Source organism: Tachyglossus aculeatus, chromosome 12 (genome assembly GCF_015852505.1).
Source record: "Tachyglossus aculeatus isolate mTacAcu1 chromosome 12, mTacAcu1.pri, whole genome shotgun sequence".
Taxonomy (NCBI): domain Eukaryota; kingdom Metazoa; phylum Chordata; class Mammalia; order Monotremata; family Tachyglossidae; genus Tachyglossus; species Tachyglossus aculeatus.
This window is the reverse complement of record NC_052077.1, coordinates 19,527,445-19,553,553: the sequence shown is the minus strand read 5'-3', so window position 1 is coordinate 19,553,553 and position 26,109 is coordinate 19,527,445. Positions and strand designations below refer to the sequence as shown.

Sequence of the window (26,109 nt, the reverse complement as noted above, 5' to 3'; positions counted from 1 at the left end):
CCCCCAAAGCCCCTGCATTAATTCAGCCTGGCACCCTACATGCAATATCTAACACAAGAAAAGGAAACAAGTCAACGCACTATTATAGTGCTACAACAATTTTCTCAAAAAAGTTTTTAAAATATCAATGAAGGAATCAATCAATAGTATTTATTGAGCTGTAAGCTCTTTTATTGTTACGTTGTACTCTCCCAAGCACTTAATACAGAGCTCTGCACACAGTAAGTACTCATTAAATATGACAATGAATCCTACCAAGTGCAAAACGTTGTACTAAGCACTCGGGAGAATACAGAAGAATTGGTAGACCCAATCCCTGCCCTCGAGGATCTTACAATGCAGTGGCCCTAAATTCCCTAAAAAATTATTTTGGACTCTCTAAAAGAGTGTTTGAAATCCGAGGAAATTTTTAGGTGACGCCAAACTCTGGCCTTATATTTTATTAACTGATTAACTGCTTGAATGCTTTTAATTATCTGCTAGGTGTTTTCAAATGCCAAGTTTAGTGAGGTCTGAGAATTACCAAGAATGCATAATTATTTTATGAAACTTCTGTGAATCAAAATCATATTGGAAGCCAATGGACTACGGCGCCCAGGGTTTAAAAGCGTCATATGATGTAACTTTGTACAGAATCAGGGACCCCCTTGGATACCTTAAACACATCTCGGCAAAATCACAAAATAGGTAAATGACCGTACCATTTAATTCCCCCCTCTGCTAGTTGCTAGAATCATTCATTCATTCAATCATTTATTGAGTGCTTACTGTGTGCAAAGCACTGTACTAAGCACTTGAGTCCTACTAATCTTCTCTATTGCTGCTCTTCCCACTTGTCTCTTCCCTTCCCACTGCCAGCATCTATGAGGTCACAGGGCACCAGGCTCTCTATTCCCTTCCCTTCCTTATATCTTTATCCTACTTAGGCAATTTATGCTAAGATGCATAAATTTTTGTTGTTTGTACATATTTATTGCTTGTTTGTACATATTTATTGTACATATTGTTTGTACATCTTTATCCTACTTAGGCAATTTATGCTAAGATGCATAAATTTTTGTTGTTTGTACATATTTATTGCTTGTTTGTACATATTTATTGCTCCATTTATTTATATTACTTGTACATATCTATTCTATTTATTTTATTTTGTTAGTATGTTTGGTTTTGTTCTCTGTCTCCCCCTTTTAGACTGTGAGCCCACTGTTGGGTAGGGACTGTCTCTATATGTTGCAAACTTGTACTTCCCAAGCGCTCAGTACAGTGCTCTGCACACAGTAAGCGCTCAATAAATACGATTGATGATGATGATGATGATGCTGTTATTAAACTCTTCATTCTAGGCTTCAAGGCTCTCCATCCCGTCACCCCCTTACCTCACCTCCCTTCTCTCCGTCTCCAGCCCAGTCCGCACCCTCCGCTCCTCTGCTGTTAACCTCCTCACCGTGCCTCGTTCTCGCCTGTCCCGCTGACGACCTCCAGCCCACGTCCTTCCCCTGGCCTGGAATGCCCTCCCTCCACACACCCGCCAAGCTAGCTCTCTTCCTCCCTTCAAAGCCCTACTGAGAGCTCACCTCCTCCGGGAGGCCTTCCCAGACTGAGCCCCCTTTTTCCTCTCCTCCTCCCCATCCCCCTCGACCTACCTCCTTCCCCTCCCCACAGCACTTGTATATATTTGTATAGATTTATTACTCTATTTTACTTGTCACACAGGCACCCGCATCACCATCAGCATCATCGATCTATTTATTTATTTTGCTGGTACATATCTATTCCATTTATCTTATTTTGTCAACGTGTTTGGTTTTGTTCTATGAGAGCTCACCTCCTCCAGGAGGCCTTCCCAGACTGAGCCCCTTCCTTCCTCTCCCCCTCGTCCCCCTCTCCATCCCGCCCGGCTTACCTCCTTCCCCTCCCCACAGCATCTGTATAGATGTATACATGTTTGTACGTATTTATTACTCTAACTTGTACATATCTATTCCATTTATTTTATTCTGTTAATACGTTTGGTTTTGTTCTCTGTCTCCCCCTTCTAGACTGTGAGCCCGAGGTTGGGTAGGGACCGTCTCTGTGTGTTGCCAACTTGGACTTCCCAAGCGCTTAGTACAGTGCTCTGCACACAGTAAGTGCTCAATAAATACTATTGATTGATTGATTGTCCATATTTACTATTCTATTTATTTTGGTAATTATATGCATATAGCTATCATTCTATTTGTTCTGACGACTTTGACACCCGTCTACATGTTTCGTTTTGTTGTCTGTCTCCCCCCTTCTAGACTGTGAGCCCGTTGTTGGGTAGGGACCGTCTCTATATGTTGCCGACTTGTACTTCCCAAGCACTTAGTGCAGTGCTCTGCACACAGTAAGCACTCAATAAATATGAATGAATGAATATGAAAACAACATTTCTACCACATGGCATTAATATCCTGCAAGACAATCTGCTCTCAGGATCGTCCCTGGAGAGTTTCCAGTACTCTCCCAGTCTCGGCTATGGGAGGGAGAGTCCAACAGAGGCCTACCTATTCCATTCCTAGCTTGGTCAGTGGCCAGCCAGTGGAAGACAATCTGCTACAGGTCAAAACTCACCTGTATTGGGCAGCAGCGGCATGGGAGAGAGAGTTGAGGGTGGAGACTCGGGTTTACTGCATGGAAGAAGGTGTATTTTTACCAAGAGAACCCTTTGGATCATCATCAATCGTATTTATTGAGCGCTTACTATGTGCAGAGCACTGTACTAAGCGCTTGGGAAGTACAAATTGGCAACATATAGAGAAAGTCCCTACCCAACAGTGGGCTCACAGTCTAAAAGGGGGAGACAGAGAACAAAACCAAACATACTAACAAAATAAAATAAATAGAATAGATATGTACAAGTAAAATAAAGAGTAATAAATATGTACAAACATATATACATATATACTACTACTAGAACATTACCAATGGAGGTGGGGTGTTCTGAGAGAGATGAGCCCATGGAGTCTCTATGGATCGGAGACCACTTGAGAGCATAAGACAAAACAAGGGAAACAAAGTTGGAAGCATCAGAAAGGCATCGTGAGTTTGCCCAGCATGATGACATCAGAGTAGATGGCATATTTCGGCTGCTTTGACTCCGGGTAGGTAGAGCGATGAATGTACACTATAATAAAATAAAGTTAATGGGTCATCTGATAATCATCATCATCAATCGTATTTATTTATTGTATTTATTGAGCGCTTACTATGTGCAGAGCACTGTACTAAGCGCTTGGGAAGTACAGATTGGCAACATATAATGCTGGGAGTCCTGTTCTTGAACAACTGCATGTTTAGAAAAACTCTCTTTTGTAGTATGCTCACGTCAACCAAAGCCATAGTGATTTGCGTACGAAACTGGCACCCAAACGTGGCTTTGGTTGACGTGACAAGCTGTGTCTCAGTTCCGTCCTGTAAAATGGGGCTGAAGTCTGTGAGCCCTATGTGGGACAGGGACTGTGTTCAACCCAATTATCTTGTATCTACCCCACCACTTAGAACAGTGCTTGGCACATAGTACGTGCTTAACCATTACCATACTTATTCATTATTATTTTACGGAGTGTACCTTCCAAGCCCTTAATACAGTGCTCTGCATACAGTAATCACTCAATAAGATTGAATGAATAAATATTATAATTCAGGACCCACTAACTGAGGCATTAAAAAGCTGATAATAATAATGATGGTATTTTTTAAGCGCTTACTATGTGCCAAGCACTGTCCTAAGCACTGGGTTAGATACATGGTTATCAGGTTGTCCCACGTCGGACTCACAGTCTTCATCCCCATTTTACAGATGAGGGAACTGACGAACAGAGAAGTTAAGCGGCTTGCCCAAAGTTCTAATCCCGGCTCCGCCGCTTATCAACGCTCAGCACATAGTAAGCGCTTAACAAATGCTATCATTATTATTAGCACTTAGAACAGGGCTTGGCACGTAGTAAGTGCTTAAAAATACCATAATAATATAATAATAATAATGTGTGCAGGAATGAGAAGGAAACCTGCAGTTTTACTCATGGCTGCTGGAGAAGCAGTGTGGCTCAGTGGAAAGAGCACGGGCTCTGGGAGCCCCCTGTGGAGAAAGCAGCAGGGCTCAATGGAAAGAGCCCGGGCTTGGGAGTTAGAGGTCATGGGTTCAAATCTCAGCTCCTCCAATGGTCAGCTGTGCGTCTTTGGGTGAATCACTTAACTTCTCTGTGCCTCAGTTCCCTCATCTGTAAAATGGGGATGAAGACTGTGGGCCCCACGTGAGACACCCTGATCAGCTTGTATCCTCCCCAGTGCTTAGAACAGCGCTTTACACACAGTAAACACTTAACAAATGCCATTATTATTAATTATTATTATTCATTCCTTCAATCGTATTTATTGAGTGCTTACTGTGTGCAGAGCGCTGTACTAAGCGCTTGGGAAGTACAAGTTGGCAACATATAGAGACGGTCCCTACCTTGTATCCTTCCCAGCGCTTGGAATATGCTTTATGCATAATAAGCGCTTAACAAATGCCATTATTAGTATTACCTTTTATTCCCCCCCTCAGTGCTTAGAACAGTGCTTGGCACATAGTAAGTGCTTAACAAATGCCATTATTATTATTATTATTACTACCTTGTATCCCACCCCCAGTTCTTAGAAGAGTGCTGGGCACACAGTAAGCGCTTAGCAAATGCCATTATTATTATTACCTTGTATCCTGCCCTCAGTGCTTAGAAGAGTGCTTGGCACATAGTAACAAATGCCATCATCAATAATAATAATAATGATGACATTTATTAAGCACTATGTGCAAAGCACCGTTCTAAGTGCTGGGAAGGTTACAATGTGATCAGGTTGTCTCACGGAGGGCTCACAGTCTTAATCCCCATTTTACAGATGAGATAAATGAGGCCCAGAGAAGTTAAGCGACTTGCCCAAAGTCACACAGCTGACAATTGGCGGAGCAGGGATTTGAACCCATGACCTGACTCCAAGGCTCTCTAGCTCTCTTCAAAGCCCTCCTGAGAGCTCACCTCCTCCAGGAGGCCTTCCCAGACTGAGTCCCCTCCTTCCTCTCCCCCTCCTCCCCCTCTCCCCTGCCTTACCTCCTTCCCCTCCCCACAGCACCTGTATATGTATATGTTTGTACATATTTATTACTCTATTTATTTTACTTGTACACATTTATTCTACTTCTTTTATTTTGTTAATATGCTTTGTTGTCTGTCTCCCCCTTCTAGACTGTGAGCCCGCTGTTGGGTAGGGACCGCCTCTAGATGTTGCCAACTTGGACTTCCCAAGTGTTTAGTACAGTGCTCTGCACACAGTAAGGGCTCAATAAAAATGACTGAATGAATGGCCCGTGCTCTTTTCCACTGAGCCACACTGCTTCTCTATAATAATTATAATATATTATATATAGCATACAATAATATATAATAATTATATGAATGAAAGGCCCATGCTCTTTCCACTGAGCCACGCTGCTCTGCACACAGTAAGCGCTCAATAAATACTACTGAATGAATGAATGAAAGGCCCATGCCCTTTTCCAGAGCCACGCTGCTTCTCTATAATAATCATAATGTATTACATATAGCATATAATATATTATAATATGCAATAATAATAATTATATGAATGAAAGGCCTGTGCTCTTTTCCACTGAGCCATGCTGCTTCTCTATAATCACTATATTATATATAGCATATAATATATTATAATATATAATAATAATTATATGAATGAAAGGCCCGTGCTCTTCTCCACTGAGCCACACGGCTTCTCTATAATTATAATATATTATATAGAGCATATAATAATATATTATAATATGTAATAATAATTATATGAGTGAAAGGCCCGTGCTCTTTTCCACTAAGCCACGCTGCTCTGCACACAGTAAGCGCTCAATACGATTGAATGAATGAAACACCCATGCCCTTTTCCACTGAGCCACGCTGTTTCTCTATAATAATTATAATATATTATATATAGCATACAATAATATATTATAATACATAATAATAATTATATGAATGAAAGGCCCATGCTCTTTTCCACTGAGCCACGCTGCTCTGCACACAGTAAGCGCTCACTAAATACGACTGAAGGAATGAAAGGCCCGTGCCCTTTCCCACAGAGCCACGCTGCTTCTCTATTACAATAATTATAATATATTATATATAACATATAATATATGTTAATAATAATTATATGAATGAAAGGCCCGTGCTCTTTTCCACTGAGCCACGCTGCTCTGCACACAGTAAGCGCTCACTAAACACAATTGATTGAATGAATGAATGAATGAAAGGCCCGTGCTCTTTTCCACTGAGCCACGCTGCTTCTCTATAGTAATAATTATAATATATTATACATAACATATAACACACATAACATATAATATATAATAATAATAATTATTATTATATGAATGAAAGGCCCGTGCCCTTTTCCACTAAGCCACGCTGCTTCTCTATAATAATTATAATAAATTATAACATATAATAATATAATATATAATAATAATAGTAATTATCTGAATGCAAGGCCCGTGCTCTTTTCCACTGAGCCACGCTGCTCTGCACACAGTAAGCGCTCACTAAATACGACTGAAGGAATGAAAGGCCCGTGCCCTTTCCCACAGAGCCACGCTGCTTCTCTATTACAATAATTATAATATATTATATATAACATATAATATATGATAATAATAATTATATGAATGAAAGGCCCGTGCTCTTTTCCACTGAACCACGCTGCTCTGCACACAGTAAGCGCTCACTAAATACAATTGATTGAATGAATGAATGAATGAAAGGCCCGTGCTCTTTTCCACTGAGCCACGCTGCTTCTCTATAGTAATAATTATAATATATTATACATAACATATATAACATATAACAATATAATACATAATAATTATTATTATTATATGAATGAAAGGCCCGTGCTCTTTTCCACTGAGCCACGCTGCTTCTCTATAATAATTATATCATATATAACATATAATATATAATGATAATAACAATTGTATGAATGAAAGGCCGTGCTCTTTTCCACTGAGCCACGCTGCTCTGCACACAGTAAGCGCTCACTAAATACCACTGAAGGAATGAAAGGCCCGTGCCCTTTCCCACAGAGCCACGCTGCTTCTCTATTACAATAATTATAATATATTATATATAACATATAATATATGATAATAATAATTATATGAATGAAAGGCCCGTGCTCTTTTCCACTGAACCACGCTGCTCTGCACACAGTACGCGCTCACTAAACACAATTGATTGAATGAATGAATGAATGAAAGGCCCGTGCTCTTTTCCACTGAGCCACGCTGCTTCTCTATAGTAATAATTATATTATACATAACATATAATAATATAATATATAATAATTATTATTATTATATGAATGAAAGGCCCGTGCCCTTTTCCACTGAGCTACTGCTGCTTCTCTATAATAATTATAATAAATTATAACATATAATAATATATTATATAATAATAATAGTAATTATCTGAATGCAAGGCCCGTGCTCTTTTCCACTGAGCCACGCTGCTCTGCACACAGTAAGCGCTCACTAAATACGATGGAGGAATGAAAGGCCCGTGCCCTTTCCCACAGAGCCACGCTGCTTCTCTATTACAATAATTATAATATATTATATATAACATATAATATATGATAATAATAATTATATGAAAGGCCCGTGCTCTTTTCCACTGAGCCACGCTGCTCTGCACACAGTAAGCGCTCACTAAATACAATTGATTGAATGAATGAATGAATGAAAGGCCCGTGCTCTTTTCCACTGAGCCACGCTGCTTCTCTATAGTAATAATTATAATATATTATACATAACATATATAACACATATAACATATAATATATAATAATTATTATTATTATATGAATGAAAGGCCCGTGCCCTTTTCCACTGAGCCACTGCTGCTTCTCTATGATAATTATAATAAATTATAACATATAATAATATAATATATAATAATAATAGTAATTATCTGAATGCAAGGCCCGTGCTCTTTTCCACTGAGCCACGCTGCTCTGCACACAGTAAGCGCTCACTAAATACGATGGAGGAATGAAAGGCCCGTGCCCTTTCCCACAGAGCCACGCTGCTTCTCTATTCCAATAATTATAATATATTCTATATAACATATAATATATGATAATAATAATTATATGAAAGGCCCGTGCTCTTTTCCACTGAGCCACGCTGCTCCGCACACAGTAAGCGCTCACTAAATACGACTGAAGGAATGAAAGGCCCGTGCCCTTTCCCACAGAGCCACGCTGCTTCTCTATAATAATAATGATAATGTATTGTATATAGCATATCATATATTATAATACATAATGAGATAATATATTCTATATAACATAAACATATAATATATTATAATACATAATGATACTAATAACAATTACACCTCGACCCTTTCGCCCTCTTCACTGAAGGCTCCCCAGACGCGGCCCCTGAGGGGAGGCCCCGCCCCGGCCGCGGAGGAGTCTGGGAGTGCCGGAAGCCCCGCCCCCTCCTCCTGATTGGCGGAGAGGTGCAGGGGGCGGGGCGAGACGCGCGCGCCCCCCCCTGACGCACGGCTCGTCGACGCCGACCCCTCTGCGCGTGCGCGCGCCCCTTCCTCCCCCCCGACCCCCGCCATTGTGAGCCTTGTGCCCCGGCCGGGCGGCGCCCCAATGCCCAACTGCCGGCTGCGGCGGGGCCGGCACCAGCTGGTGTCCCGCTCGCTGCACAGCGCTCAGCACTGCCTGGAGAGCCGGGACTTCGGCACCGCCTACGCCCACTACCTCCTCGTGCTCAACCTAGCGCCACAGCTCAAGGCAGATGTCAAGGTGAGCGATCTCTCCTTCCCTCCCTCCCTCATGGCCTTTATTCCCGATCCCCCCCCCCACCCACGGGGGCCCTTTCTTTCCTCAGAAAGCGGCAGTGTGGGGACGGAGCGGGCCGGCTATCGAACGCCAACGCCCCCAGCTCGGTGGGCCCGCTGAGAGAGACCGGAAGTGACGCGTGAGGCACCGGAAGTGTGCGTCGACGTTATTCTCCTCACACCTCCCCTCCGCGCTGACTCACTCATCCAATCGTGTTTGAGCGCTCACTAGTCGTTCATTCATTCAATCGTATTTATTGAGCTCTTGCTATTCATTCATTCAGTCAGTCGTATTTTTATTGAGCGCTTGCTAGTTCATTCATTCAGTCGTATTTATTGAGCGCTCGCTATTCATTCATTCAGTCGCATTTCTTTCATTCAGTCAGTCGTATTTATTGAGCGCTTACTAGTCATTCATTCAGTCGTATTTATTGAGCGCTTGCTATTCATTCATTCAGTCGTATTTCAGTCAGTCAGTCAGTCGTATTTATTGAGCGCTTACTATTCATTCAGTCGTATTTATTGAGCGTTTGCTATTCATTCATTCAGTCGTATTTCATTCAGTCAGTCAGTCGTATTTGTTGAGCGCTTACTAGTCGTTCATTCATTCAGTCGTATTTATTGAGCGCTTGCTATTCATTCAGTCAGTCGTATTTATTGAGCGCTTGCTATTCATTCAGTCAGTCGTATTTTTATTGAGCGCTTACGAGTTCATTCATCCAATCGTATTTATTGAGCGCTTGCTATTCATTCATTCAGTCGTATTCCATTCATTCAGTCAGTCGTATTTTTATTGAGCGCTTACTGGTCGTTCATTCATTCAATCGTATTTATTGAGCGCTTGCTATTCATTCATTCAGTCGTATTTCATTCATTCAGTCGGTCGTATTTATTGAGCGCTTACCAGTCGTTCATTCATTCAATCGTATTTATTGAGCGCTTGCTGTTCATTCAGTCAGTCGTATTTCATTCAGTCAGTCAGTCGTATTTGTTGAGCGCTTACTAGTCGTTCATTCATTCAATCGTATTTATTGAGCGCTTGCTATTCATTCATTCAGTCGTATTTCCTTCAGTCAGTTGTATTTATTGAGCACTTACTAGTCGTTCATTCATTCAATCGTGTTTATTGAACTCTTGCTATTCATTCAGTCGGTCATATTCCATTCATTCAGTCAGTCGTATTTATTGAGCGCTTACTATTCGTTCATTCATTCAATCGTATTTATTGAGCTCTTGCTATTCATTCAGTCAGTCAGTCGTATTTTTATTGAGCGCTTACTAGTTCATTCATTCAGTCGTATTTATTGAGCGCTTGCTATTCATTCATTCAGTTGTATTCCATTCATTCAGTCAGTCGTATTTTTATTGAGCGCTTACTAGTGGTTCATTCATTCAGTCGTATTTATTGAGCTCTTTCTATTCATTCATTGTCGTATTTCATTCAGTCAGTCATATTTATTGAGCGCTTACTAGTCGTTCATTCATTCAATCCTGTTTATTGAGCTCTTGCTATTCATTCAGTCAGTCATATTCCATTCATTCAGTCAGTTGTATTGAGCGCTTACTAGTCGTTCATTCATTCAGTCGTATTTGTTGAGCGCTTGCTATTCATTCAGTCAGTCGTATTTCATTCATTCAGTCAGTCGTATTTATTGAGCGCTTACTAGTCGTTCATTTATTCAATCGTATTTATTGAGCGCTTGCTATTCATTCAGTCAGTCGTATTTATTGAGCGCTTGCTATTCATTCAGTCAGTCGTATTTTTATTGAGCGCTTACGAGTTCATTCATCCAATCGTATTTATTGAGCGCTTGCTATTCATTCAGTCATATTCCATTCATTCAGTCAGTCGTATTTTTATTGAGCGCTTTCTGGTCGTTCGTTCATTCAATCGTATTTATTGAGCGCTTGCTATTCATTCATTCAGTCGTATTTCATTCATTCAGTCGGTCGTATTTATTGAGCGCTTACCAGTCGTTCATTCATTCAATCGTATTTATTGAGCGCTTGCTGTTCATTCAGTCAGTCGTATTTCATTCAGTCAGTCAGTCGTATTTGTTGAGCGCTTACTAGTCGTTCATTCATTCAATCGTATTTATTGAGCGCTTGCTATTCATTCATTCAGTCGTATTTCCTTCAGTCAGTCAGTCGTATTTATTGAGCACTTACTAGTCGTTCATTCATTCAGTCGTGTTTATTGAGCTCTTGCTATTCATTCAGTTGGTCATATTCCATTCATTCAGTCAGTCGTATTTATTGAGCGCTTACTATTCGTTCATTCATTCAATCATATTTATTGAGCTCTTGCTATTCATTCAGTCAGTCAGTCGTATTTTTATTGAGCGCTTACTAGTTCATTCATTGTCGTATTTATTGAGCGCTTGCTATTCATTCATTCAGTCGTATTCCATTCATTCAGTCAGTCGTATTTTTATTGAGTGCTTACTAGTGGTTCATTCATTCAGTCGTATTTATTGAGCTCTTTCTATTCATTCATTCAGTCGTATTTCATTCAGTCAGTCATATTTATTGAGCGCTTACTAGTCGTTCATTCATTCAATCCTGTTTATTGAGCTCTTGCTATTCATTCAGTCAGTCATATTCCATTCATTCAGTCAGTTGTATTTATTGAGCGCTTACTAGTCATTCATTCATTCAGTCGTATTTGTTGAGCGCTTGCTATTCATTCAGTCAGTCGTATTTCATTCATTCAGTCAGTCGTATTTATTGAGCGCTTACTAGTCGTTCATTTATTCAATCGTATTTATTGAGCGCTTGCTATTCATTCAGTCAGTTGTATTTCATTCAGTCAGTCAGTCGTATTTATTGAGCGCTTACTAGTCGTTCATTCATTCAATCGTATTAATTGAGCTTTTGCTATTCATTCATTCAGTCGTATTTTATTCAGTCAGGCAGCCGTATTTATTGAGCGCTTACTAGTCGTTCATTCATTCAATCGTATTTATTGAGCGCTTGCTATTCATTCAGTCGTATTTCATTCAGTCAGTCATATTTATTGAGCGCTTACTGTTCATTCATTCATTCAATCGTATTTATTGAGCTCTTGCTATTCATTCAGTCAGTTGTATTTATTGAGCGCTTACTAGTCGTTCATTCATTCAGTCATATTTATCGAGCTCTTGCTATTCATTCATTCAGTCGTATCTCATTCAGTCAGTCAGTCGTATTTATTGAGCGCTTACTAGTAGTTCATTCATTCAATCGTATTTATTGAGCTCTTGCTATTCATTCAGTCAGTCGTATTTTTATTGAGCGCTTACTAGTTCATTCATTCAATCGTATTTATCGAGCGCTTGCTATTCGTTCAGTCGTATTTCATTCAGTCAGTCAGTCGTATTTTTATTGAGCGCTTACTAGTCATTCATTCATTCAATCATATTTATTGAGCGCTTGCTATTCATTCAGTCAGTCGTATTTCATTAAATCAGTCGTATTTATTGAGCGCTTACTATTAGTTCATTCATTCAATTGTATTTATTGAGCTCTTGCTATTCATTCATTTAGTCGTATTTCATTCATTCAGTCAGTCGTATTTATTGAGCGCTTACTGGTCGTTCATTCATTCAATCATATTTATTGAGCTCTTGCTATTGATTCATTCAGTCGTATTTCATTCATTCAGTCAGTCGTATTTATTGAGCGCTTACTAGTCGTTCATTCATTCAACTGTATTTCATTCATTCAGTTGTATTTATTGAGCTCTTACTATTCATTCATCATTCATATTTCATTGTCAGCCGTATTCCATTCATTCAGTCAGTCGTATTTATTGAGCGCTCACTATTCGTTCATTCAATCGTATTTATTGAGCTCTTAGTATTCATTCATTCAGCCGTATTTCATTCAGTCAGTCATGGTTATTGAGTCAGTCATATTTATTGAGTGCTTACTAGTTGTTCATTCACTTCATCGTATTTCATTCATTCATTCAGTCGTATTTATTGACCTCTTAGTATTCATTGATTCAGCCGTATTTCATTCAGTCAGTCGTATTTATTGTCAGTCATATTTATTGAGCAATTACTAGGCATTCATTCATTCAATCGTATTTCATTCATTCATTCAGTCGTATTTATTGACCTCTTAGTATTCATTCATTCAGCCGTATTCCATTCAGTCAGTCGTATTTATTGAATCAGTCATATTTATTGAGCGCTTACTAGGCGTTCATTCATTCAATTGTATTTCATTCATTCAGTCGCATTTATTGAGCTCTTAGTATTCATTCATTCAGCCGTATTTCATTCAGTCAGTCGTATTTATTGAATCAGTCATATTTATTGAGCGCTTACTAGGCGTTCATTCATTCATTCATATTTCATTCATCCATTCAGTCGTATTTATTGAGCTCTTAGTATTCATTCATTCAGCTGTATTTCATTCAGTCAGTCGTATTTATTGAATCAGTCATATTTATTGAGCGCTTACTAGTCGTTCATTCATTCAATCGTATTTTATTCATCCATTCAGACGTATTTATTGAGCTCTTAGTATTCATTCATTCAGCCGTATTTCATTCAGTCAGTCGTATTTATTGAGTCAGTCATATTTATTGAGTGCTTACTAGTCATTCGTTCATTCATTCATTCAATCGTATTTCATTCATTCAGTCAGTCATATTTATTGAGTCAGTCATATTTATTGAGCGCTTACTAGTCGTTCATTCAATCGTACTTCATTCATTCAGTTGTATTTATTGAACGCTTACTATTCATTCATTCAATCATATTTCATTCATTCATTCAATCGTATTTATTGAGCTTTTAGTATTCATTCATTCAGTCGTATTTCTTTCAGTCAGTCATATTTATTGAGTCAGTCATATTTATTGAGCGCTTACTAGTTGTTCATTCATTCAATCATATTTCATTCATTCATTGTCGTATTTATAGAGCGCTTACTATTCGTTCATTCATTCAATCGTATTTCATTCATTCATTCAATCGTATTTATTGAGCTGTTAGTATTCATTCAGGCAGTCAGTCGTATTTCATTGTCAGTCATTTACTGAGTCAGTCATATTTATTGAGCACTTAGTCGTTCATTCATTCAATTGTATTTCATTCATTCATTCAATCGTATTTATTGAGCTCTTACTATTCATTCATTCAATCATATTTCATTCATTCATTCAGTCGTGTTTATTGAGCTCTTACTATTCATTCATAATAATAATAATGATGGCATTTATTAAGCGCTTACTATGTGCAAAGCACTGTTCTCAGCGCTGGGAAGGTTGCAAGGTGATCAGGGTGTCCCACGTGGGGCTCCCAGTTTTCATCCCCATTTTACAGATGAGGTAACTGAGGCACAGAGAAGTGAAGTGACTTGCCACGCAGCTGACAAGTGGCGGAGCCAGGATTCGAACCCATGACCTCTGACTCCAAAGCCCGTGCTCGTTCCACTGAGCCATGCTGCTTCTCTTACTATTCGTTCATTCAATCGTATATGAGAGCTTACTATTCGTTCATTCAGTCGTATTTCATTCATTTGGTCGTATTTATTGAGCACTTACTATTCATTTATTTACTCAATCGTATTTCATTCATTCGGTAGTACTTATTGAGCGCTTGCTATTCATTCATTCATTCGTACGTAGTTACTGAGCAGTTACTATTTATTCAGTCAGTCATATTCATTCATTCACTCTGTCGTATTTATTGAGTGCTTACTATTCATTCATTCAGTTGTATTTATTGAGCGCTTCCTATTCCTTCATTCTTTCAGTCGTATTTCATTCATCCATTCATTCGTATTTACTGAGCGCTTACCGTGTGCAGACCACTGTGCTAAGTGCTTGGAAAGTACAGTTCGGCAACAGATATTATTGAGCGCTTACTAGCTGCCGAGCACAGTACTGAGCGCTTGGGAAGCACCTGTGTCTGATTTTAGACCAAGAATTTTGAAAGTGAAAATTTGGGTCACGAATGCTATAGATGTTTCCCCCAAGTATTTAGTGGATAGAGTACGGGCTTGGAAGTCAGAAGGACCCGAGTTCTAATGCCGGTTCCTCATCTTGTCTACCCTAACCTATGGCAAGTTGCTTATCTGTGCCTCAGTTATATCCTTTGTAAAATGGGGATAAAGACTGTGAGCCCCAGGTGGAACATGGACAGTTTCCAACCTGATTAGCCTATTTGATAAATAATAATGGTATTTAAGTGCTTACTATGTGCCAGGCACTGTATTAAACACTGGGGTGGATCCAAGCAGATCGGGTTGGGCCCAGTTCCTGTCCCACGTGGGGCTCACGGTCTTCATCCCCATTGTACAGCCGAGATAATTGAGGCCCAGAGAAGTGAAGTGACTTGCCCAAGATCGCACAGCAGACGTGGCAGAGCTGGGCTTCGATCTTCTAGACTGTGAGCCCATTGTTGGGCAGGGGTTGCCTCTATTTGTTGCCGAATTGTACTTTCCAAGCGCTTAGTACAGCGCTCTGCGCACAGTATTTATTGAGCGCTTACAGTTGGTTGAATGAATGAATGAACCCATGACCTTCTGACTCGGAGGTCTGTGCTCTATCCACTCTGCCATGCATGTATCTGCCACAGCGCTCATAGTACAGTGCCTGACACATAGTAAGCACTTAACAAATATCATTAAAAAGCGCTTAGTACAGGGCTCTGCACACAATATGTGCCCAATGAATACCAGTGATTGATTAGGAAGTTGCTCTAAATTTTCTTTATGGTCAGAACTTGTTGCCAAATTGTACTTTCCAAGCACGTAGTCCAGTGCTCTGCACACAGTAAGCACTCAATAAATACGATTCAATGATTGATTGATTGATTGTTTTCTGCCCCTCCCTTCTGCCCAACATTCTCCCTCAATACAGGCCCAGACTGAGCCCCCTTTTTCCTCTCCTCCTCCCCATCCCCCCCCGCCCCACCTCCTTCCCCGCCCCACAGCACCTGTATATATGTTTGTACAGATTTATTACTCTATTTATTTTACTTGTACATATTTACTATCCTATTTATTTTGTTAATGATGTGCATTTAACTTTAATTCTATTTGTTCTTATGACTTGACACCTGCTCACGTTTTGTTTTGTTGTCTGTCTCCCCCTTCTACACTGTGAGCCCGTTGTTGGGTAGGGACCAGCTCTATATGTCACCAACTTGTACTTCCCAAGCGCTTAGTACAGTGCTCTGCACACAGTAAGCACTTAATAAATACGATTGAATGAATGAATGAATTTAGCTTTAATTCTATTTGTTCTGACGACTTGACACCTGCTCACATGTTTTGTTTTGTCGTCTGTCTCCCCCTTCTAGACTGTGAGCCCGTTGTTGGGTAGGGGCCATCTCTATATGTCACCAACTTGTACTTCCCAAGTGCTTAGTACAGTGCTCTGCACACAGTAAGCACTCAATAAATACGATTGAATGAATGAATGAATTTAGCTTTAATTCTGTTTGTTCTGACGACTTGACACCTGTCCACATGTTTTGTTTTGTTGTCTGTCTCCCCCTTCTAGACTGTGAGCCCGTTGTTGGGTAGGGACCGTTTCTATATGTCGCCAACTTGTACTTCCCAAGCGCTTAGTACAGTGCTCTACACACAATAAGCGCTCAATAAATATGATTGAATGAATGAATGAATGAATTTTGTATCAGGCCTGCACCAGCTTTTATTTATTAGTGATAAGAACCCCAGGGTTAAAACATCAAAATTAGTGGCAGAATAGCAAGGAGGAGTAAGCAGTGTTACATAGATGGTAGTAGCTGAGATTCTATTATGTCTTAATTCCTTTCTTAAGGACTGACTGCTGCTAGGATATCTGAGGGAAAACAAGGTTTCACATTTAATCATTCATTCAAACCAATTTTTGTGTTTTGTTTGTAGTTCAGATCTCTGAATGCTTTTAAAAAGTGTTTCTATAGATTCAGCCAGGATCTCACTTTTGGCCCTTGATAAAGTTTAACTGTCGGATAAACAATAAAAGTGGGTTTTATCTTCGCAAATGAGAGCATTACTGGAACATGTCAGCAAATTTAGATTTTGGAGGGAAGGGATTTCCAATACCTTTCATTCAAAAACCCTACTTACAAATTTCAAAGTGTATTTTCCTTGGAATTATTCATCTAGACTGGGCTGGATTACTGTCCTGTCTATAGAGTGCTTTGTCAGCCTGTGAAAATTGAGTCCTAATTTCCATCCCAGTCACTTGAATTAATGCCCAATATTGTTATAGTAGAAATGGTGTTATCAGTTTTATTTTCGCCCTTGTTTAAACTCATCCTAAACAATTCGATCTTAAGCACAACATTGTTTCTCTTTAAAAGTACAGACTCTTCAGGAAGCGAAACTTACTGATCACATTTATTATGATGAAATAGATGGGAAATCAAGCATCATCATTCTTCCATATTGATGGTCTTTGTATTTGAAGAAGATGCCATTGAAGAGCAGAGTGGCCTAGTTGAAAGAGCACAGTCCTGGGAGTCGGAAGATCTGGGTTCTAATTCTAGCATTCATTCATTCATTCATTCATTCAATCGTATTTATTGAGCGCTTACTGTGTGCAGAGCACTGTACTAAGCACTTGGGAAGTACAAGCTGGCAACATAATAGCCCTACCAGCTGCTTGCCGGGTGACCCTGGGCAAGTCACTAACTTGTTCCGTGCCTCAGTTTTCTAATCAATGCCTGTTCTCCTTCCTACATAGACTGTGAGACTCTTGTGAGACACTGGGATTTCGTCTGACTTTATTAACTTTTATCTACCCAGAGTTTGACAGTGCTTGATATATAGTAAGTGCTTAACAAATTCATTCATTCAATCGTATTTATTGAGTGCTTACTGTGTGCAGAGCACTGTACTAAGGGCTTGGAAAGTACAATTCAGCAACAGAGACAGTCCCCACCCAACAACAGGCTCACAGTTTAGAAGGGGTGAGACAGACAAGAAAATGAAACGAGTAAACAGGCATCAATAGCATCATTATAAATAAATAGAATTATGGATATAAACACATCATTAATAAAATAAATAGAATAATAAGTATGTACATATATACACAAGTTGCTGTGGGACAGGGACGGGGGTAGAGCAGAGGGAGGCAGTCGGGGCGAAAGGGAGGCTTAGTTTAATAATGATAATAATCAATGCTGAAAGTAATCTGTCAGGACATGTGTAACTGAAAAGGGCAATCCAAAATCCACAGTCTTGACCACATTTTGCACACACAAAGAATGTCTTTAGTTGGTTGTCCTATTCATTGTCATATTTATTGAGTGCTTATTGTGTGCAGAGCACAGTACTTAGCACTTGAGAAAGTACAGTACAACAATAAACAGTGACATTCCCCGCCCACCATGAGCTCACAGTCTAGAGTGGGGGAAACAGACGTCCTATTGTTGCTTACCGCAACTAGTGCAGACTTGTAATATGTTAGGGCCCTTAATAATAATAATAATAATAATGATGGCATTTATTAAGCGCTTACTATGTGCAAAGCACTGTTCTAAGCGCTGGGGAGGTTACAGGGTGATCAGCTTGTCCCACGGGGGGCTCATAATCTTAATCCCCATTTTACAGATGAGGTAACTGAGGCCCAGAGAAGTTAAGTGACTTGTCCAAAGTCACACAGCTGACAATTGGCGGAGCCGGAATTCAAACCCATGAACTCCGACTCCAAAGCCTGTGCTGTTTCCACTGAGCCACGCTGCTTCCCCAGTGATCAGGTCGTCCGACGTGGGGCTCACAGTCTTAATCCCCATTTTACAGATAAGGTAACCGAGGCACAGAGAAGTGAAGTGACTTGCCCAAAGTCACACAGCTGACAGTTGGCGGAGCCGGGATTTGAACCCATGGCCTCTGTCTCCCAAGCCCGTGCTCTTTCCACTGAGCCACGCTGTTTCTCTACGATTGATGCTGAGCTAGATAATCTACTAATCAGGAAAATTACTTGCAAATGCTGACATAGTAAAGCAAATGATATTGCTTAGATGTAGTGTAAGCAGGAAGAAAAGACTGAAATAGCACAAAGGACATTGATAAGAATAACAAGAACAATAAAAATAGTAATCTGGGCCAAGTAATCAGTGAACTAAGCACTAGAAGAGGTACAAGGTAATGAGGTGTGACAAAATTCCTGTCCCGAATGGGGCTCACATTCTGGAGGGTAGGGAGAACAGTTAATTCCTATTTCATAGATGAGGAAAACTGAGGCCCAGAGAAGTTGTGTCTTGCCTAAGGCCCCAGAGCAGGCAAGTGGCAACGCTGCAATAAGAAACGCAGATCTGAAGATTCCCAGGCCTTTGCTCTTTCCACTAAGCCACAGTGCTTTTCTATAAGAAAGAATAAATAATTTTATTGTTTCCGATGTTTTTGTGTTCACTGAATCCCGAAGAAGATATAAGGACAATTATATCTTAATAAAATAAATAGAATAATAAGTATGGACATATATACACAAGTGCTGTGGGGCAGGGAGGGGGGTAGAGCAGAGGGAGGCAGCCGGGGCGAAGGGGAGGGGAGGAGGACCAGAGGAAAAGGAGGGGCTTAGTTTAATAATGATAATAATAAATGCTAAAAGTAATCTGTTGGGACATGTGTAACTGAAAAGGGCAATCCAAGACCAGAGGAAAAGGAGGGGCTTAGTTTAATAATGATAATGATAAATGCTAAAAGTAATCTGTTGGGACATGTGTAACTGAAAAGGGCAATCCAAGACCAGAGGAAAAGGAGGGGCTTAGTTTAATAATGATAATAATAAATGCTAAAAGTAATCTGTCAGGACACGTGTAACTGAAAAGGGCAATCCAAAATCCTTTCCTAATTATAGGAAAGGCCTATGTTATAGGAAAGGCCTCTCACTGCCTGTGTTTCCTCCCAACTGCCACTTTGGCATTTCTGTATCTCTTAAGCACTTGAACGCTCACACCTCCGTGTAGCACTTTGGTACAATTTTTATACTCGATTCCCGCCTCCTAGCTGTAATTTATTTTAATGTCTGTCTCTCTTGAGCTTGAGGGTAAGCCCCTTGAGGTCAGGGGTCAGATCTGCTAATCCCTTGGACTCATAAGCAGCATGGCCTAGTGGAAAGAGCAAGGGCCTAGGGGTCAAAAGACCTGGGTTTTAATCCCGTCTCTGCCATTTGTCTGCTGTATGTCCTTGGGCAAGTCTTGACTTCTCTGGGCCTCGGTTCCCTCCTTTGCAAAATGGGGATTCAATACCTCTTCTCCCTCCTACTCCGAATGTGAGCCCCATATGGGATCTGATTCTCTCGCAATTACCCCAGCGTTTAGCACAGTGCCTGGCACACAGTAAATGCTTAACAAACACTGCAATTGTTATTAAGCATTTAGTGTGGTTCCCTGTGTGCAGTAGGTACTCTATAAATACTGCTGATTGACATTTTTTTATTTTTATTTTTTTAAAGGAAACCTTTCAGTACACCCTCTTCAGATGGGCAGAAGAACTGGCCGCACTCAGTCGAATACCTGACTTATTTGGATGCTATGAACAAGCCTTGGAACTGTTTCCTGATGATGAAGTAATTTGTAACAGTATGGGGGAGCATCTATTCAGGTGGGTAGGCAATTGTTTCAGTACTGTATTTGGAGAGGGGGTGGGGGAAATCTAAATTAATGCCAAGATTTAACTGCTCTTCCTCATCTGTTTCATCATTTTATTCTTTCCCTGCCCCTTGTTTCCTCATTCTTGTTCCCACTTGCTTTTCAGCCACTTGTGCCGTGAGACAAAAAAAGAAAATTAAATATCTTTTAGGGTGGTTTTCAATTCAAATAGAGTAGTTGGGAGCATAGCCCAAGGAAGAAGATGGCCTTCAAACGATCTTTGTGAAGATCATCACAAGAGAAGCAGCGTGGCTCAGTGGAAAGAGCCCGGGCTTGGGAGCCAGAGGTCATGGGTTCTAATCCCGGCTCCACCACATGTCTGCCGTGTGACCTTGGGCAAGTCACTTCACTTCTCTGAGCCTCATTCCCTCATCTGTAAAATGGGGATTAAGACTGTGAGCCCCATGTGGGACAACCTGATCACCTTGTTTCCCCCCAGTGCTTAGAACAGTGCTTTGCACATAGGAAGCACTTAACAAATGCCATCATTATTATTATTTTTATCCATTCGTGCTCCAACATCTTCTCCCACCCCGCCATGTAACAATGTAAACAACCCCCCCGCCGCCGACACACACACACTGTAAGTTTGTTATGGGCAGGGATTGTGTCTGTTTATTGTTGTATTTTACTCTTCCAAGTGCTTAGTACAATGCTGTGCGTACAGTAAGCACTTGATAAATATGATCAATAGATTGAATGAATGAATCAACCCTCCACCTTTTCTCATCTGTTTCGCTTCTTCGATTGCCTTTCTCTAAAGTCGAATGCTTAAGGACCGATAAATGTTCATATTGTAACTGCTGATCTCTGACCATGTACTTTTTTTTTTTAACCAGGTAGGATTTTTCCAGGTATTAACTCTTAGTGGTCAGTATGCAGTACATTTCAATATATCCGAAATGTAGCATTAACTCGATGTGATATTGACTTGTGTCAATATTGTTTTGACAATACTGAATTGTTTTGTTCTCTGTCTCCCGCTTTTTAGACTGTGAGCCCACTGTTGGGTAGGGACTGTCTCTCTATGTTGCCAATTTGTACTTCCCAAGTGCGTAGTACAGTGCTCTGCACATAGTAAGCGCTCAATAAATACGATTGATGATGATGATGACTTAAGCTGGTTGTTGGTTCAGAGAGACAGGTGTATAAAACCCTTTTCCCTTTTAACACCTCCATTTATTGTCCTTGGAGATCCTACTATAGTTAGCCTCTCTGATTTGATTTTTCCCAACCTGACCTAGGCTTTTTTTCTGAAAGAGTTCCTGTTGAGTATTTCTGGCCTATTGAAAGTACTCATGAATGCATGTGCATTTCTACCATCGATCAATCCATCAATGGTATTTATTGTGCGCTTACTGTGTGCAGAACACTCTACTAAAGCACTTGGGAGCATTGCTTCATTCGGTGGTATTTATTGAACACTTACTGTGTGCAAAGCACTGTTCTAAGTGCTTGGGAGAGTACAATATAACAATAAACAGACACATTCCCTGCCCACAGCAAGCTTACCGTCTAGAGCGTAATATAGTAGAGGTGGCAGACACGTTCCCTGCCCAAGCAAGGAGTTTGCAGTCTAGACATATTCCTCATGTTGGTTCTCCTCATCAATACTTCTAGATTTTTGAGCCCCGCAAGGGACAGGGCCCATGCCTAATTCCCACCTGTATGTGTTTTCCCAGCGCTTACTACAGTGCTCTGTACACAGTATTTAATAAACAGCATGGCTACTAAAATCTGTCTCCCCTCTTTGCTTGCTTTTCCACACTTTGGGTTGACTCTTAGAGTTTGAATAGATTAGGATTTGTAGTACTTGCCCCCATGCATGCATTATTTGGCCACACAGCAGCATAGAGTAACATAGGAATGCCCCCCATGGTTGGCACTTGCACCAAAATGTACTTTAACAGGACCATGAGTCCCCCTGGGGTTAGTTCTCTCACCCATACACTTGTGCCGTTAACTTAGTTTATTTTGCTCCCTCTGTAGTCGTCTCCTTTGATTAAGGTGACACTCTAACAGGTTTATATATGCCATTATAACTCTTATGTGGTTTGCACTGTGGCATAAGGGCACAATTTGTCTTTGCTCTGACTGTGACTTTTTTTATTTTCTGAGGGAAGGCTGTGGCTTCCCTCAGGCTACATGTTCTTTCTCTGGCTACGACTGTGTAGTTTGGCGTATGGCCTAGTTTTGCTCGACAGTTTTTTTGTTTTGTTTTACTCTTTCAATGCTGCTTTTATTTCACAACTGAAGAGAATAACCTGGTCCCACAGACTTGTACTGCACCAAAGCCTTAAGCTGCAAAAGCCTTGTTCTGAGCACTGGGATAAAGATCGATGAAAATGAATAGATGAGATCTCTGATCTTAGGGAGCTCATCGTCTACCCTCTTAAGGACAGTCCTCACAGCTTTCCTCCCCAGGAAAACTTTCCTTTTCCACAAGGGCCTGGCTTGCTTCAGTGGTGCCCATTTAGCCAAAATGGTGGGACTGCCCACTCTGACCCTCCCCTTCTTTCTGAAATGGACCAGGCTGGACTCCTTTAAGCTCCTTGAGGGCAGGGAAAGTGTCTCGTGGCTTCCGTTATACTCACTCTCCCAAGTCCCCCGACAGCCCCTCTAAGACCGTCTCTGTGCCAAACGGTGAAACCCACCTAGCTGCCCCTCGGCAGCCTGGGGAACAGTCATTCATTCATTCATTCATTCATTCATTCATGCAACGACCATCTCAGCAGTAGTATTTTTAACCTACTCGCTCTCTACACGTACTACCCCATCGGGAGCATGGCTTTGCAGGGATGAGTGAGAGCGCAACCAAAGCACAACATCATTTACTTTCGCTCATATTCTCGGTTTTGACATCCCTGGGCCTGGTCGGAGGACCAACGGTCGTTTGCGATCAAAGACTCCATCGTCAGCAAAACCACGAGGGGGGCTACACAGATCACTTTTTAAAAAAAGTTCTGTCTGTGGTTCCCCGCTCTTCAAGAACCTCCAGTGACCTCCCCATCCCCACCGCCCTTCCCCTCCCGACAGCACCTGTATAGATGTTTGTACAGATTTATTACTCTATTTTACTTGTACATATTTACTATTCTAGTTTGCTAATGATGTGCCTCTAGCTTTAATTCTGTTTGTCCTGACAACTTGACACCTGTCCACATGTTTTGTTTTGTTGTCTGTCTCCCCCTTGTCTCCCTTCTGTCTCCCCCCCTCATTTACTTCTGTATGGGCTGGGGCAAGATAAGCTGTGTAGTTGAGATTGGAAACTTGCACTGTTTTTAAGGAGTTATACCAACTGTGCAATTGAATCCAAAAATAGAGTGTATAATCATCTAGGCATGCCATAATGAGGAAATAATTCTAAAATAGAATTTTTTTAATAGAGATTTTCCATCAAGAGCAAAATATATTCCATCAGGTGATAGGTAATTCTTTCCATTCATAAAGAGTGACTCTTTATGAGTTAATTCCACTCTAATGCATCTCTGCTATATTACAATAATACGACGCTGCTAACCTAGGCCCTCTAAATGTATAAACAAACACACTTTCACTGAAACTATATGAGTCATCGTCCATCTGTACGTAGGTTTTGCTGAGAATATTTTCCTTCTTTCCAAACAGAATGGAAAATAGTTCTTTCCAAGAGTTCTCTTGTAGCATACCCTACTATTGTGTAGTTTTGTAGACAGCGTAAACATGTGTGGGCATGGCTTTTATGTGACTTGATTTTTTGCTCCACTGAGAGTGTTTTTCTGTGCAGTCAGTACTTTAAAAGAACAATTCTTTATTTCTGTACTAGGTTGTAGAGGAAGATTTGCATTTGGAGTTATTTTTATTTTGGAAACATTACAGAGGTGGGCTGTTAATCTTTTCGGAAATTGGATCCTTTTTTGTGTGTGATTAGGAGCACCTCAAAACTTTTACTACTATATTGCAAATTTTTGAGGTTTCAGGCATATGAGTGTGTAAGAGATTACACATCTCATAACCAATATCTCTTCCTACCTCTACTCGGCAGAACAAATTATGCTCTTCGCCCAAAACACATCGCTGTTTGACTCTTAGCCGGAAAAGTGACCACTGGTGGGAAAGCCACATTTTGTTACTAACAGAGCATTTGTATAAAGTCCAGTGATTACTCAAATGCTATTTCCCACGTTGATTTAAATTACGGGTTAAGTATCTGACCTGCTCTTTGGAAAATTTTAGAGCCTTTCCTTTTAAAACATGAAGAAATGAAGTCATTGTCAAGATCATAAATATAGCTTGTGTCAAAAGCCGCTTTTACAAACTCAGGATAAACACTTGAATTCTTGGTAATTGTTTTCCCCCATCCTCCTTTAATATTTTGTACATTATAGCTATTTGGAAGATAGCTGCATATTCTCTGTCTTTTTTGTTTGCTTGTTTTATTGGTAGAATGGGCTTTAGAGATGAAGCAGCGGGTTATTTTCACAAAGCAGTGAAGCTAAATCCCGACTTCGCCGATGCCAAGGAGAATTTTTACCGTGTTGCAAACTGGCTAGTTGAACGCTGGCATTTCATCATGCTTAATGACATCAAGAGGAATATGGCTTATCAGGCAGCAATCCAGAAGGTGGTGAGCTTGGGATGCAAAACTGTTCTGGACATCGGCGCTGGAACTGGAATACTGAGGTTTGTTAGAGTTGCATTTTAGGAGTGCTCCTTAGACAAGACTATTAATCAGAGTTCAACAAATTCCTTTTAGAAGTGAAATGACAAAGTTGATGCGTAGTTAGCAGATAAAGAGGCAGAGAAGTACTGATACACTTTATCAACAAACAAAAAACCCAAAATAGTTAAAAGCCAAAAAACATATAAAGAGACCAAGATACTTTATGAGTAGTATTTTTGTTTAATTGGTGACTTTCAGTCAACTCTTGTTCAGCCCTGTTAATAGTTTAAATAAATTGTAGGGCCTAAAAATGAAGTTTTAAAAAGTGGAAACAATCATATCAATTAATGTAGAGGACCTCTAGAATGTGGTTAGCTGATTAATTGTATTTCCCTTTGAGGACTACACATGTTTGACAATAGGAAGCAAAGACCAAATGTATAGAAAATAATTCCCGTATTTCTGGTTTGAAGTAAGTATTCAAATAGTTTGCCTAATTTTTCTGACAAATTTTTTTTTTCCCCAAAGCATGTTTGCCAAGAAAGCCGGTGCACCTTCTGTCTACGCCTGCGAATTGTCAAAGACCATGTACGAACTTGCTTGTGATGTTGTAGCAGCAAACAACATGGCAATGGAAATAAAACTCCTCCATATGAAGTCCCTTGATATAGAGGTTCCAAAACACCTTCCTGAGAGGTATTTTAAGTGCTAGCATTTTTTATAGTTTCATTAATTTTGCTAAAGTGACAAAAAAAAGTTTTAGCTGTCTATTGAGACCGGAATATGGTTACTATGTATTGGTTTTTAGGAAGGAAATTCTTCTTTGTATGCTTTTGATTAAAAACATGATCTGTTTACTTGTAATGTGGGCTTCTCCTTGTATCTAAAAATAAAATCAGCCCTTGACCTGCTGTAACTTTCCATGAATAAGGTAGTT

The 26,109-nt window shown here is 40.3% G+C and overlaps 1 protein-coding gene and 1 non-coding gene across 2 annotated transcripts in view; both read left to right on the top strand.

The window, feature by feature from the left end:
* The first annotated feature begins 2,447 nt into the window (after positions 1-2,447).
* Positions 2,448-2,585, top strand: LOC119935906. Its single transcript, XR_005453503.1, has one exon. It is a non-coding gene; the product is annotated as a small nucleolar RNA SNORA7 (small nucleolar RNA).
* A 6,129-nt stretch (positions 2,586-8,714) lies between these two features.
* PRMT9 (protein arginine methyltransferase 9) overlaps positions 8,715-26,109 on the top strand; it is a 48,602-nt gene continuing 31,207 nt past the window's right edge. Inside the window, exons 1-4 of the mRNA XM_038755093.1 lie at positions 8,715-8,889; positions 20,335-20,483; positions 24,956-25,192; positions 25,701-25,868. Of these exons, the coding sequence (XP_038611021.1) occupies positions 8,734-8,889; positions 20,335-20,483; positions 24,956-25,192; positions 25,701-25,868 (710 nt within the window). The 5' untranslated portion in view covers positions 8,715-8,733. The remainder of the gene's footprint in view (positions 8,890-20,334; positions 20,484-24,955; positions 25,193-25,700; positions 25,869-26,109) is intronic.